Source organism: Peromyscus californicus, unplaced genomic scaffold (assembly GCF_007827085.1).
Source record: "Peromyscus californicus insignis strain IS unplaced genomic scaffold, ASM782708v3 Scaffold_23__1_contigs__length_62951481, whole genome shotgun sequence".
NCBI lineage: Eukaryota > Metazoa > Chordata > Mammalia > Rodentia > Cricetidae > Peromyscus > Peromyscus californicus.
Window position 1 is genome coordinate 14,636,322 of NW_026294534.1, and position 15,404 is coordinate 14,651,725.

At 40.0% G+C, this 15,404-nt stretch overlaps 1 protein-coding gene across 1 annotated transcript in view; it reads left to right on the forward strand.

The window, feature by feature from the left end:
- The window catches only part of LOC128119455 (phosphatidylinositol 3,4,5-trisphosphate 3-phosphatase TPTE2-like), an 81,323-nt gene that overhangs the window by 25,095 nt on the left and 40,824 nt on the right, over window positions 1–15,404 (forward strand). Inside the window, exons 8-13 of the mRNA XM_052752842.1 lie at window positions 371–421; window positions 2,203–2,364; window positions 6,731–6,850; window positions 9,101–9,200; window positions 9,321–9,384; window positions 10,281–10,345. Coding sequence (XP_052608802.1) covers window positions 371–421; window positions 2,203–2,364; window positions 6,731–6,850; window positions 9,101–9,200; window positions 9,321–9,384; window positions 10,281–10,345 — 562 coding nt within the window. The remainder of the gene's footprint in view (window positions 1–370; window positions 422–2,202; window positions 2,365–6,730; window positions 6,851–9,100; window positions 9,201–9,320; window positions 9,385–10,280; window positions 10,346–15,404) is intronic.

Genomic DNA, 15,404 nt, shown 5'->3' on the forward strand with positions numbered 1-15,404 from the left:
AGCTTGATGACTTGCCCAAGATCCTAATTTGCTAATTGAAGAACTGACATTGGAACACTTTTGTAAAAACCACCCTTTTCCATCTCCATACCATAATGCTTTCTTTGGTTGGTCCCAAGCTTAATTGCCCCTTCAATTTGGAGTTAGAGCTTTACATGCAAAGATATGTTACTAAGTATCCAAAGCATGGTGTAGTCACATATATTCTAGATAAGAACACAAAAAAGCAAAAGCATAAACATTTCAGTTACTAACACAGAACATTTTGGTGTATGTCTTATGAGGACTTTTCTTTAAAATTCATACTTATAAGGGGATTTTTTTTGGCTAAACTCACATGTGATTGACTTAATTTTACTAACTTTCACAGCACCACGATCACAAAAATGGTGCATTACCTGGTGTCATCAGTCACCTTCAGGTATGTGAGGGTCTTGAAGTGGAAGTAATTAAATGTTTATGACATTTAATTTTTAAAGTTTAATGAGAAAGGACCCAAAAAAGGCAAGAGAGAACAAAATGAAAGAACGTCCATTCTCACTATGTTGCAAATTAGCTCATGTATCCACACTTGATGTGATCTAATCTGCCTTAGAGGTTTAGTTAAGACTGAACAGTAAGATGTACAAAGAAATAACCTTGGCTCAAATCTAAATAGTGGCATATTTAGATTTGGGTATTTTTCTACCCATAAATGTGAAAATAAGAAAGCATACATTTTCAAATTCTGTAATTACAGACTAAATGTTCTAGTAAATGCTTTATACACCCCAAATTACTCATTCCAGAAATATTTTACTATTTAATTAGATTTCTTTTCTACATGATTATTAAAATTTATACAATGTAATTGCTTCCTTTAAAATCATTATTGTATGTGTATGGTGTTGTACCTATTTGTGCAGGTGTGTGTGTGTGTGTGTGTGTGTGTGTGTGTGTGTGTGTGTCCACAACTCAACGTTGGATATCTTCTTCAATGTTTTGTTATCTTGTTGTTTTTTAAAATAGGATCTCTCATTGTACATGGTGCTCACTTAGGCCAGGCTGACTGGCCGGTGAGTTCCTGGGATTCTTATGTATCTACCTCCCTGGGGCTGGGATTACAGGTGCTGCACTGTCCTGTCCCCTGCCATTGTGTATGTACTGGGGATGAAACTTGAGTCTTCACGATTGAGTGGCAGGTGTTTTACTCCTGAACTATCTTGCTAACTCCCAAGTTAATAATATGTTTTAAAAACTTTTTTTTTTTTTTTTGGTTTTTTGAGACAGGGTTTCTCTGTGTAGTTTTTGGTACCTGTCCTGGATCTCGCTCTGTAGACCAGGCTGACCTCAAACTCACAGAGATCCTCCTGGCTCTGCCTCCCCATTGCTGGGATTAAAGGATTAAACCACCACCTGGCAAGTTAGTAATATATATATTCCCCCCTCCCCTGGAGCTGAGAACCAAACCCAGGGCCTTGGTTCTCTACCACTGAGCTAAATCCCCAACCCCAGTAATATTTTAATTGAATCAGTAGTTGTTTAAAAACACACTTTACAGTTGAGTTGATTCATCTTTGTAGTTTAGGAAAATAATCAACTTATAAGGAGTTTTTTGAGACTGCGCAAGAAAAGGCTTAGGCACTCTTTAAGAGTTCAATTAATATTTAATTAATAAATATCCAAGCAATATTTATGGAATTGAGTTCTTTTTCATGTATCTGTCCTGTGTGCAGGATCCATGTGTGAACCTATGAATATATAATCATATATTTACTGGTTAAAGTGTTTTTAAAAGGAATATGTTATTCATGCTTCCACTTCTTTTTGTTGCTAAAGTCTTAAACTTATTTGGATTAATGTGACTTCATTTATTGTGAGAAATTTGTTAAAAAAAAAACCACCTTATGAATTCTGAGTATTTAAAGTGTTCACACTAAGAAGCTTGTGACTTTTATTTAGATTTGTGGTTCTAGGTTGGCGTGCTAAAGTGGCATCCCTGCTGTAGGAAGTGTGGAGGGACTTGGTGCAGATCTGATCTACTAACCTCCGCTTTTATTGGGTGAAAAGCTGAACATTTTCTTAGGATTCTGAAGCAGGATTGTTCTTTCTGCCACAGGATGGTTTAGCTCTAAATGAGGACTTTTGGGGGTATCTGAGCATTGGCTTTAATGTTGTGACTGTGGAGGTAATACCTCTGCTCTCTTTGCTTATTCATTTTAGAATATTTGGAATTCTGCTGATCTTTCTGGACATATTTCTTATGGCTATAGATCTGCATCTCTACAACAGCAATTTTTATATTCCTTTGGGATGCCGCTCACTTTCTTTAGCTATTGCTTTGTTCTTCCTCGTGGATGTTCTCCTTCGAGTGTACGTAGAAGGGTAAGTGTGATTCTGCTTTTTTTTTCTTTTTAAAGCATAACGCCATTTTTACAGTAATATGAAAAGTATCCTGTAAGAATTGTCAGATCAGCTCAACCAAATGGGTCCTTCTTCGTCAAAATGATTCTCCTTCTAGGCACGTTCCACAGAAGAGCAGTCATAGAAAACCGGTTTTATGGAGAGCAGCTTTATCAGTGCTATTATTGGGCCTTTATTCTACAACAATGTATTGTAGATGATTTTCTCAATTGCTAAAGATTAAAAGGGTGTCAAGGACGAGCCAGGCAACCATTGTGCCTATATGTACATGAATAAAAGGAACATGTATGTGATTGTCTAGAGTTTTTGTTGCTGTGCAGAGACACCATGACCATGGATGGCAACTCTTATAAAGAAAACATTTAATTGGGGAGGCTTGCTTACAGTTTCATATCATCCTGGTGGGGAGCATGGCAGCATGCAGGCAGATGTGGTGCTGGAGGGGTAGCTGAGAGTCCTACATCTTGCAGACAACAGGAAGTCAACTGAGACACTGGGCAGTATCCTGAGCATAGGAAACCTCAAAACCTGCCCCCACAGTGACACACTTCCTCTCACAAGGCCATACCCACTCCAACAAAGCCACACTTCCTAATAGTTCCACTGCCTATGAGATTAAGGCGGTCAATTACATTCAAACTAGCACATTTCACTCCCTGGCCCCCATAAGCTTATAACAATATCATAATGAAAAATTCATTTAGTCCAAGTTCAAAAGTTCCCATAGTCTATCATAGTCTCAACAATGTTCAAAAGTCCAAAGTTCAAAGTCTCTTCTGAGATTCACACAATCTCTTACCTGTAATCCCCTGTAAAATTAATATAAAAAAAACAGATCACATACTTCCAACATATAATGGCAAAGAATATACATTACCATTCCAAAATGTAAGGAAGGGAGCATAGTGAGGAAATCCTGGGCCAAAGCAAGACCAGAAACCCAGCTGGGCAAACTCCAAACTCTGCATGCCTGATGTCAAAAGGCTCTTTAGATCTCCAACTCTGTTCAGCTTTGTTGACTGCAACACACTTCTTTCTCTTGGGCTGGTTCTACTCCCTGTTAGCAGCTCTCCTTGGCAGGTATCTCACGACTCTAGCATCTCCAACATCTTGGGGTCTCCAGGGCAATCAGGCTTCAACTCTACAACTTCACAAAATGGCCTCTTTAGACCTCTATTCAGCAACACCCCTGATAACTTGGGCTGAAGCTGCCAAGGTTTGCTGCTTGCTGGGGCTGGAACATAGCTCCCTCACTCAATTACATCTTCACCATCTTTCTGTCCTTCACTGCCTAAGCTTGGCTGTCCTGAAACTGGGTCACTAGACCAGGCTGGCCTCAAATTCAGAGATCTATAAGCCTCTGCCTTTCCAGTGCTAGGATTAAAGGTGTGCCCCACCACACCTGGCTCTAAGCTTTTATTTAGCTCCTTTTCACAAATTGGAAACTTAGCTAGGTGGGAGCTCACCCTAAAGTCACCACTCCCTTTATTCAATTTCTTAATCCATTTATCTCCTTTAACACAAGACTTAGCTCCATTCCACTTTCTTTCTTTTTTTTTTAAGATTTATTTATTATGTATACAATATGCCTGTATGCAAGAAGAGGGCACCAGATCTCATTATTGATGGTTGTGAGCCACCATGTGGTTGCTGGGAATTCAACTGAGGTCCTCTGGAAGAACAGCCAGTGCTCTTAACCTCTGAGCCATCTCTCCAGTCCCCATTCCACTTTCTGGTGCTCTTTTTCTCCTCAAAATTTACAGTTTGTAATTTACCCTGCTCAGCTCACTTCTTTTCATTATAAGTCTTCATTAGAGTGGCCACTAATATCCACATGACAGAGTCTATATTAGGCTGTTTTGAGATTTCTTCTGCCAGTGGAATTAATCCCAAACTCTTTACTTTAGCCTCAGGCAAAATCTTCAGACCAGAGCAAAAGGCAGCCACCTTCTTCACCAAAGTGTCACAAGACCAGTCTCTGTGCCACAGACTGGCATTCTTCTCCTCTGAAGCCTCTTGATCCCCACAGTTCATCAAGTCACATTCAACACCACTGTCTCCCATGCTTCTACTAGTATGGCCTATTAAGCAGTGCTTAAAGCATTTCACTGCTATCCTAACCAAAACTCCTGAAGTCCCTATTACTCCAAACAAAATCAGGCCCATCACAACAATGCCCCAGTCCCTGGTACCAACTTCTGTTTTAGGGTTTTTATTGATGTGAAGAGACACTCTGACCCCAGCAACTCTTATAAAGAAAACATTTCATTGGGGTGGCTCCCTTACAGTTTCAGAGGTTCAGTCCATTATCATTATAGTGGGGAGCATGACAGCATGCAGGCAGATGTAGAACTGGCTACATCTTGGCTTGCTGGCAACAGGAAGTCAACTGAAACACTGGGCAGTATCCTGAGCATAGGAACCCTCAAAGCCCACCCCCACAGTGGCACACTTCCTCCAACAAGGCCATACCCACTCCAACAAGGCCCTACCTCCCAATGGTGCCACTCCCTATGAGATTATATGGGCCAAGTACATTCAAACTACCATAGTGATGTGCAAATGTTAACACTGATTGACTTGAATTCCAAATTAGATTTGATAACACACTAAAGAATACACCACAAATAATTCATATTTCAACAAAAATAAATAACATTAATTATAGTGACGTGCAGAAGAGTTTAGAGGCAGGTTCTTTCCATCAACAAAATCACAGTAGACAGACCTTGATCTTTGCCTTCTGGTTTTCTAAGCAGGTGGGTGGGTGAGCCATGCCTTGAGGTTGGATTGCTCTGGGAGTCAGAGACTAAGTTCTCCAACTTCATTTTATTCTCAGAGCATCAGAGTGTAATTTCTCTCCTTTCCTAAGAGATTTCTTTATCCTCTTGCCCCGTTTTGAGCTAAGGACAGTTGTCCACTGCCCAGTTTCTCAGTCTAAAAAGGGTTCTCTCAACCTTTTCTTCAGTGGTGTAGCCATTGGTAAGGTGCCTATGCGTCTATAAATAATCCCTCACCAATAATCCTCTAAGGGACCCTAATGGAACTCAGACCACAAAACAGGCACATAAACTAGAGTCATCTGAAAGGATGGAACTTCAATTAAGAAAATGCCTCCATGAGATCCAGCTGTAGGGCATTTTCTTAATTAGTGATCAGTGAGGGAGGGCCCAGGCCACTGTGTGCAGTGCCATACCCGGGCTGGTGGTCCTGGGTTCTGTAAGAGAGCAGGCTGAGCAAGCCATGAGGAGCAAGCTGGTAAGTAAGCAGCTCCCCTCCATGGTCTCTGCATCAGTTCCTGCCTCCAGGTTCCTGCCCTGCTTGAGTTCTTGTCCTGACTGACTTTGGTGATGAATATCAGAGTGGAAGTGTAAACCTAATAAACCCTTTCCTCTCCAACTTACTTTTTGGTCATGGTATTTCCTTGCAGCAATAGAAACCCTGACTAAGACAATTGGAAAACATCAATCTAAAAATAGATGTTATCTCAAAATCAGAAGAAACTTTCTCTAGAAGACCAGTGATCATGTCTGAAGAAAGGAAGTCTGTTTTTGCCCTAGGCAGACCATATTAAGTCTCTTCTTTTTATAGTTTCACAATCCCAGTTTCTCTAAATTCCATATTCAGCTTCATTTGCTCCCCTGCAGTGCACAGTATCCTCCTTCCTTACCTACAAAGGAGAAGGCAGTGCTTGCCTCTTGCCAATGGTTTGCTTCTGTCTCTTATCAATTGTGACTTTCTATCTTGATGCTTTAGATAGATGATAGATAGATAGATAGATAGATAGATAGATAGACAGACAGATAGATGACAGATAGATTGATCAGTAGATATTTAGACAGATGATAAATACATAGGTGATAGATCAATAGATAGATAGATAGATAGATAAATGCATGCATAAATATAAATTTACCACATGAAAACTTTATATTGATGTTGTATTTTTCCCTTAGTCTAGTAGTCTTGACAATGCATTTTAAACACATTAAGACAGGATTCTTTTTATTTCAGTGAACTAGTGAGTTTATTGAGGTCACTTAAAAAAGCATGAACAGCTTGGGTACCTCTACCCTATCAAAAGCTACACAGCCAGGTCTCAACTCCAGCCGACCTTAATACCCCACAAAATATATGTGCTTGGGACAGAATTATATGCAGGTGACAGGGTGGGGCCCAGGAGCCAGTAAGCAGTTAGAATCTCAGGTGAGTGTAGGATAACCCACCTGCTTCTTCCTGAGACTACCAATAGGGCTGAAGATAGAATTCTTCATGAAGATGAGTTGGATAACTTGTGCTCTGAAACTGTCCCATCTCCCTGCTCCAGGAAACAGAATTATTTTTCTGATTTACTGAACACCCTAGACGCCGTCGTTATTGGTGTGACCCTGCTCATTGCGCTCACTTACATACTTTATGACAAGAAGTTTCTTAGAGATATCCCAAGGTATGAAACATGACTTACCTCTCAAAACTCCTCTTTTGTTTCTCTTGTTCTTCTGGGTTGTTTCCTTTGTTTTGTTGTGTTTTCTCTGGTTTTATTTAACATTTTAACTCAACTCTCTTGACTGTGCCAGATGAGTGGTTTAAAAGCAAAATGTTTATATAAATTCCCATGTACTTTGAAACTAAAATATGTTGGCATTTAGGGGCCCATTGAGGATATACATACTAAGAATCTTTCGCTGAATAAGAGAACGTACAGCCGGGCAGTGGTGGCGCATGCCTTTAATCCCAGCACTCGGGAGGCAGAGTCAAGCGGATCTCTGTGAGTTCGAGGCCAGCCTGGTCTACAAAGCGAGATCCAGGAAAGGCGCAAAGCTACACAGAGAAACCCTGTCTCGAAAAACCAAAAAAAAAAAAAAAAAAGAGAGAGAGAGAGAACGTACAAAGGGGAGAAGAAACTGGACTTAACTCCTCTTATATCAACTCGAACTTTAGAACGTTATGAAATTATCCCAAAATTCCCATTTGTGCTTCAATCACAAATGCCTTAGATATAAAGTTCTGTAGTCCTGGGACTTCCCCATAACCAAGAGAGTGTTAAGCATGTATATAATTTGAGTGACTCAAAAAAAAAAAAAAAGGCTGGGCGGTGGTGGCACACGCCTTTAATCCCAGCACTCGGGAGGCAGAGGCAAGTGGATCTCTGTGAGTTCGAGGCCAGCCTGGTCTACAGAGGGAGTTCCAGGAAAGGCGCAAAGCTACACAGAGAAACCCTGTCTCGAAAAACCAAAAAAAAAAAATAATAATTTGAATGACTCTAATTAATATCTCTAAAACGTAATAAACATAGCAAGAAACCAGTAGGTAATGTGGGCAGCCACAGAGAGGAAGTTTTGCAGTATAGTTGCAGAAATGAGAAGACTCTGGCAAAGTCAGAAATCTTAGGGTCTATTAGAAGAGTTCTCTCTTCACCCTTCCCTCTCCCCCCACTTCCCCCCTCCTTTTTCCTTTTCTCCCCCACTTTACCCTCCTTTTTACTGTGGCAATGGAGAAAAGAAAGATATGTGGGTCTGAAGATTAGGGGGATAGTATTATTCATTTGTCAAATAACTGGTTTCTTTCTGTACCCCAACTTCCCAGGACTTCAATCTAGGATTCAACTAAATGTGTTGTGTGTTTGAAACAACCTGAGCAACCTCTCAATTGCTACCTTATAGCCACTGAATTAGGGGCTCTGGGGCCTGTTACCCCATGCTTTATCTTTAAAATGACTTACTATTTTTATTTTATGTGTGTGGGTGTTTTGCCTGCATGTGAGTATATGTATGCACCGTATGTGAGCTGTGCCTGCAGAAACCAGAGCGGGACATTGAATCTTCTGGAACTGGAGTTGCAGGTGGTTGTGAGCTGTCATGTGGGTGCTGGGAACCAGACCCAGGTCCTCTGCAAGAGCAACAAGTGCTCTTAACCGACGAACCACCCCCTCTGCTTTAAAGAACTTTAAAGAGCTCTTTCAGATGGCTTCTTCATATGGCTTCAAATTAAAGACCCAGAGTCTGAGAACAGTAGTTCTCTACCTTGGTGTTTTTGATGATAGGAGAAACACCAGCAAGCATACTTGGTTAATATTTCGGTCTATTTTCTGATGTGTCTCCACCAGTGGTAGTAGCGATTCCCTGTTCATTGATATATATAATACCAGCAATGTTTTGATGAACACACACACACACACACACACACACACACACACACACACACACACACACACGGAAAGAAAAGAACAGAAAAACTCTGATGTTAAACCACAAATTCTGAGTCTGTCTTCCCCAAACTTAGCATCATTGACATTTTAGGCCAGATCATTCTGGGAAATGATGTCATTCATGGTGAAGGGTTTATCAGGACTCCTAGCCTGTATCCACTTGATAGAGTAGCAACACACCCACATAATAGTATGACAACCAAACGTGTCTCTAGACATTGACAATTATCTTCTACATAGGGGTAAAACAACACTGTCCTGGCCAAGAACCACTGTTCCAAACTGAGTACAGAAGTAGAAGCATCACTCAATGTAGAGCAACTTGCCAAGCCCTCACAGGATCTGGGACTGGACCCACAGCACCACCCAAAATAAACAAATAAATAATTATAAAACTGTTCAACTTAATCCATAGTAACCAAATATTCTGTTTTTTTCTAGCAAAAAAAAAATATGAGTATTTAACTTTTTATCTATACATTTTCTTAGATTGGCGGTTTTATTTCGACCTCTGCGACTTCTTATTCTGATAAGAATTTTGCAGCTGGCTCACCAAAAAAGGCACCTTGAAAAGCTGACTAGGCAGCTGGTGAGTGGCAGCACGCATTTGTTTTCTGTTTCGGGGAACGCTTTTGAGGTTGTAGATCTTTATATTGTGTTCTTTTTCCTGCTGATTCATGTTTTCTGACGTTATGACTTTCCAATCTAGGTTTCCAAAAACAAAAGACGGTTCAAGAAGGATGGGTTTGACCTGGACCTCACTTACGTTACTGGTTCGTGAAGCTTACCTGATGCTGCTGTTCAGAAAGATTTCGCATTTTTTTTTTCAGACAGGGTTTCTCTGTGTATCTTTGCGCCTTTCCTGGATCTCGCTCTGTAGACCAGGCTGGCCTCGAACTCACAAAGATCCGCCTGCCTCTGCCTCCCAAGTGCTGGGATTAAAGGCGTGCGCCACCACTGCCCAGCCCAAGATTTTGCATTTTGTGTGTGAGTGAGAGATGCTACGCTCTCTTTTATTTCTGCCATGGTATTTCAAAGCATTCTTTATGTAGTAGTGCGCATGTCATCATGGCAGTGTGACCCTGGCAATGGACGTATCTACTTATGCCCCTTCAAACCAGAACTACTTTGTTGTAGTACAGGCGGTGGGGTAGATTTTTGGCTGAAATATTTTTAGCTGGAGTTTCATTTATTCAGCTCTCATAGCTAACTGTTATCTCAAGGATCCCTAGAGACTTTTCAAGCTTCTTTCAACTCCACCAACTGAGGTTTCTACTCCGTTGGTCTCAGATTTCCTGACTCATGTGTTCTGGAAAGCACTCTGGCAGTTTCTGTGTTTACTGGAATTAAGGATGCTTTCTTTGGTTTATTAAAGAAAAGACATTTTACCGACACTGAGGGAGCGTGGACTTAGGCCAACAAAAATCTGAGGCCCATAGATGGATGAACCAATTGAGTCTTAAGATCACTGTTTCATTTTAATGATTATTATTGTACTGGGTAATTTAATGTATTATATCATTTTGATTACTCTGAGAATGTGTTATTTTTTTCTATCCTGAATGTTATTTTTTGTAAAAAAAAAAGTTTTGTTATATGTAGATGAAGTTTTTGCATGTTGTATCATCTCTATTACAATATTCATCATAGCTATCCCTTTGGCTTCCAGATCGTATTATTGCCATGTCTTTTCCATCATCTGGAGGACAGTCCTTCTACAGAAATCCAATTGAGGTAAGGAAGGCTATTCCTGTAGCAAGTGCTCACTGCTCAGTGTGTTTTCTGGGATCAAAATTGTCCACCCACACAAGTTATCTCCATTCAAACTCCTCTCAAAATGCGTATCCATATATTGTGTTCCTAAATTATAGTGAGTAACATGGCTTTGGACATCCTTGGATGACTAAATCAATGTCAAATATGCAATGTTATCACCTTAGTGTTTCTATTGCTGGGATAAAACACCGTGAACTTGAAGAGAAAAGGATTGATCCACCATCCAGGTGAGTCAGGGCAGGAACTCAAGGCAGGAACCTGGAGGCAGGAACTGATGCAGAGACCGTGAAGGAGTACTGCTTACTGACTTGCTCTCCAAGGCTTTCTCAGCTTGCCTTTTTAAATACCCCAGAACCACCTGTACAGATATGGCATCCCCCACAATAGGCTGAGCCCTCCTACGTCAATCACTAAGTAAGAAAATGCAACACATGCTTACCCACAGGCCGGTCTGGTTGGGGCATTTTCTTAGTGAGATTTCTTCTTCCCAAATGAATCTAATCTAGCTTGTGTCAAGCTGACATAAAACTAGCCAGTACAGCTATCTTCTCTTCTCTGAAATTCCAACTGAAAGTTATCGCTTAAAAAGTTACCTTATATATGTGTATATTAGTGTAGCCTGTAGTATCTGATTCACCTCAATAAAAGTTTATAAACACACATATATGCATATATACATATATACACAAATGCATACATATATATGTATATTATTGAGGTATGTATATTATATATGTGTGTGTGTGTGTGTGTGTGTGTGTGTGTGTGTGTGTATCTCAAAGTGCAGTCATGTATTACTTGATGGAATATGTTTCACTGGGTTATTTTGCTATTATGTGAGCCTTATAGAGTGTTCTTGAACTAAGACAGCTATAAGATCATTGGGTATGTCATGGTTGCATAAGCTGACATCATTGATTAAAATGCCACTTTCCCCAAACAGACAGTTCTTTTGAGAGGACATATGACCAACAAGTATATGGAACATGGTCAGCATACTAATTATCAGGGAACTGCAAGTAAAAGCCACAATTAAATACTACCACATTCCATTTAGGAGTGACTGTTACTAAAAAGACAAACAAAACAAAACCAGGAATACCAACAAAGATGTAAAAGGAATGCTCGTGAATTGTTGGCAGGAATCTAAACTTTTACAGCTGTTATGGAAATCACTATGAAAGTGCCTAAGAAATGCAAAATAGAATTGCAGTGAGTTCAAGTAATCTCGATACTAGGTATTTATACTAAAGGAATAAATTCAGTGTGTCAGAGGCTGTCTGTGCGCTGCAACGTTATTCTTACCCAACAGAGGAAGTGATTGTTCTATAAACAAAAGAATGAATCAAGAAAACAACACAACTGGATACTGTTCAGCCATAAAAAAAAATGAAATCCTGTCTTTCAAATTATACAACTAGAACTGGGAATCTCATGTTAAATGAGTAAGTCGGGCCCTGAAAGACAAACATGGAATATAGAAAAGTTGCTCTCACAGACGTTGAGAGGATCATGGTGTTTGCCAGAGACTGAGGAGAGTAAGCAGGAAAGGGATGATAAGCAAAGGTTGACCAATGGATAGATACTATGTTAAAGGTGAGCAAAAGATGCTCCACTGTGCTATTGCATAGAAGGGTATGTGTACTGTGTACTTCAAAACATTCAGAAAAGATTTTGAATGTTTTTACTGAAGAAATGATAAATGTTTGATGAGACAGATGTCCTTGGCCTAATTTAAATATTACACTATGAATCAAACTAATGGTATTCCTTTAATATGTCTAACTTTTATATTTTAAATTATCAGTATAAATTAAATTTGACCGGTTAAAAATGTCATTGGGGTCTGATGATGTAAAGGAAACAGCATTTTCCAGACACACAGGGAAGACGTATGTATGGACCCAGAGACTGTGACAGCATGTACAAGATCAGCACAGGCTCAAGCCAGACAAAACCCTTGCAAATGAAGGGAGGTGGGCACAGGGTCCCAACACTGGCCAAGAAGCAATGTGCAAATGATAGCTCCTGGGAAAGGGAGAAGTCAGTTTTCTTCAAGTGACACTGGATATATTAACCGACTGGAAATTATCAAGGTATTAAGAATCACTTAACTTATTTTTGTCAGTATTCTAACATACTAGATGTAATCATTATTATTTTTTTTTTTTTTTGTTTTTTCGAGACAGGGTTTCTCTGTGTAGCTTTGCGCCTTTCCTGGAACTCACTTGGTAGTCCAGGCTGGCCTCGAACTCACAGAGATCCGCCTGGCTCTGCCTCCCGAGTGCTGGGATTAAAGGCGTGCGCCACCACCGCCCGGCCATTATTTTTAATTATGTCACCACTATTTCTTCAATTTCACATAAGTGGAATCACAGTGTACATCTTTTGTGACTAGATTTTTATCCTCAAAATAAATTATTCAGATTCACCCAATATTGTTATGTATAATGGTAATTCTTTTATTTATTTTTTTTGAGGCAGGGTTTCTTTGTATAGCTTTGGCTGTCCTAGAACTACCTCTGTAGACCAGGATGACCTAGAACTCACAGAAATCTGCCTGCCTCTGTCTCCCAAGTGCTAAGATTAAAAACATGTGCCACCACTGCCCAGCCATATAGTGGTAATTCTTTAAAAAAAAAAATAACATCAGTATTTATCACTGTATAGAAAATACCACTTACACAAAGAAATCATAAACTTATATACCACTTCACAAAGTCAGTGAATACACTATACTGTCCAAAATCCATATTAGGAGAATTTCAAAAGTATAAATATCAGTAAGTATAGCTAAAGAAAGACATACAAACTGGACACTCAGATTTGTTTTTTCACAAACTCATAAAGTCATTTTTTGTTGAGATCTCATTATTTAACTACTTATTAAAAGATATAAAAAGACAGCCATTGCAGTGTATTGAGCTCCATAGAGACAGCGCCCGGGCAAGTGAGAGCCAGATGGGCACTGGGCGACTCTATGCTTCGCAGAGGAAAATCAGTTAAACATGGGCAAAGGAGATCCTAAGAAGCGAGAGGCAAAATGTCCTCACATGCGTTCTTTGTGCAAACCTAGAGAGGAGCGCAAGAAGCACCTGGATGCTTCTGTCAGCTTCTCAGAGTTCTCGAAGAAGTGCTCAGAGAAGGGGGAGACCATGCCTGCTAAAGGAAAGGAGAAATTTGAAGACATGGCAAAGGCTGACAAGGCTCTTTATGAGAGAGAAATGAAAACCTACATCCCCCACAAGGGGAGACCAAAAAAAAAAAAAAAGTTCAAAGACCCCAGTGCACCCAAGAGGCTCCTCCTTCAACCTTCTTTTTCTGTTCTGAGTACTGCCCAAAATCAAAGGAGAACACCCTGGCTTGTCCATCGTTGATGCCGCAAAGAAGCTGGGAGAGATGTGGAACAACACCACTGTGGACGACAGGCAGCCCTGTGAAGAGAAGCCTGCTGAGCTGAAGGAAAATACGAAAAGGCTATCGCTGCCCACAGAACTGAAGGAAAACCTGGGGAGACGAAGAAGGGGGTGGTCAAGATGAAAAGAGCAAGAAAAGGAAGAGGAAGATGAGGAGGAGGATGAAGAGGAAGACAAAGATGAAAAAGAGGATGATGATGAATAAGTTGATTCTAGCGCAGTTTTTTCCTTGTCTATGAAGCATTTAAACCCCCTGTATACAACTCACTCCTTTTAAAGAAAAAAATGAAATATAAGGTTGTGTACAATTTGTTTTTAAACTGTATAGTGTCTCTTTTTATATAGTTAACACACTAACGAATGTGTCTTCAGATAGCCCTGACCTGGTGGTATCTTCAATAGCCACTAACCTTGCCTGGTCCAGTCTGGGTTTGTAAATTGGTATGGAAATTTAAAGCAGGTTCTTGTTGGTACACAGCACAAATTAGTTATATATGGGGACGGTAGGTGTTTTGTTTTGTTTTTTATTTTTTGTTTTCGTCTTCAGTTGTCTCTGCTGCAGCTTATACAAAGATAATTGATGTTCTGTTAACTGAATACCACTCCATAATTGCAGTTGTTTTGTTGACATTCTGAATGCTTCTAAGTAAATACATTTTTATTAAAAAATATATAAAAAACTCTCCAAAAAATAACATTCACACAGCAAATAAAATACAATTCCTGTCAATAGAAATAAGAAAATCTTTCTTTAAAGGTTTTCTGACAAGACATTTGGTAAAATGAGCCAGAATGAGACATCTTCATTTTAATCATAGATAAGTTCCTATCTGTGAGGTTTTCATCGTTCCTAGGGGAAATTCTAGCCACATTAGCATGTCTATTCTTGTCCTTGTTCAGCTCATGCTTAGGCAGTCATGTTAGTGAGACTTTCTATGTACAGCTTCCAACCTTCCTAGGAGGCACAGTCTCCCAGCAAACTCCCTGATCCTCTAGCTCTTACAATTTTTCCATCCCCTTTTCTTCAACGAGCCTTGATCCTTAGGTACAGGAGTTGCAATGTAGATGTTATCAGTTGGGACTGAGCACCGCCATTCAGCATTTTGGTTCATTGTGTTTTTCTGTAATGGTCTCCATACGTTGCCAAAAGAAATTTCCTTGATGAGAGGTGAGGACGACACCTATCTCTGGGTAGAATGACAAATATTTGGAATGTAGTTAGGGATTAGGCTGGTTTAATAAAGCGGCATTATAGGTTCCCCTCCAAGATTCACGGCTTCACTAGCCCTGACTAGCTGGCTAGGTTTCCTTCCTGAGAGGTTCTTACATCTAATTAGAGAGCTGTTGGTTATCACCAAGTTACAGGAACCACTGCTGTTAGGCTGTCATGCCGTGGTGGTCACTGTTGGGGCTCCTATATGTCATAGCTGGGTAGGACTGTTGGGTGTTTTTCTCCTTTGGAAGCTTGTGAACCACATTCTGGTGTCACGAACACTAGTCGTCAAGGAGGAGGCTTTTAGGCCACTATATCATATGAATTTAAATATGTGAATTTGAAAATAATTAGGTTTAGACTAGTTAACACGCTTCCTGTTCATCTA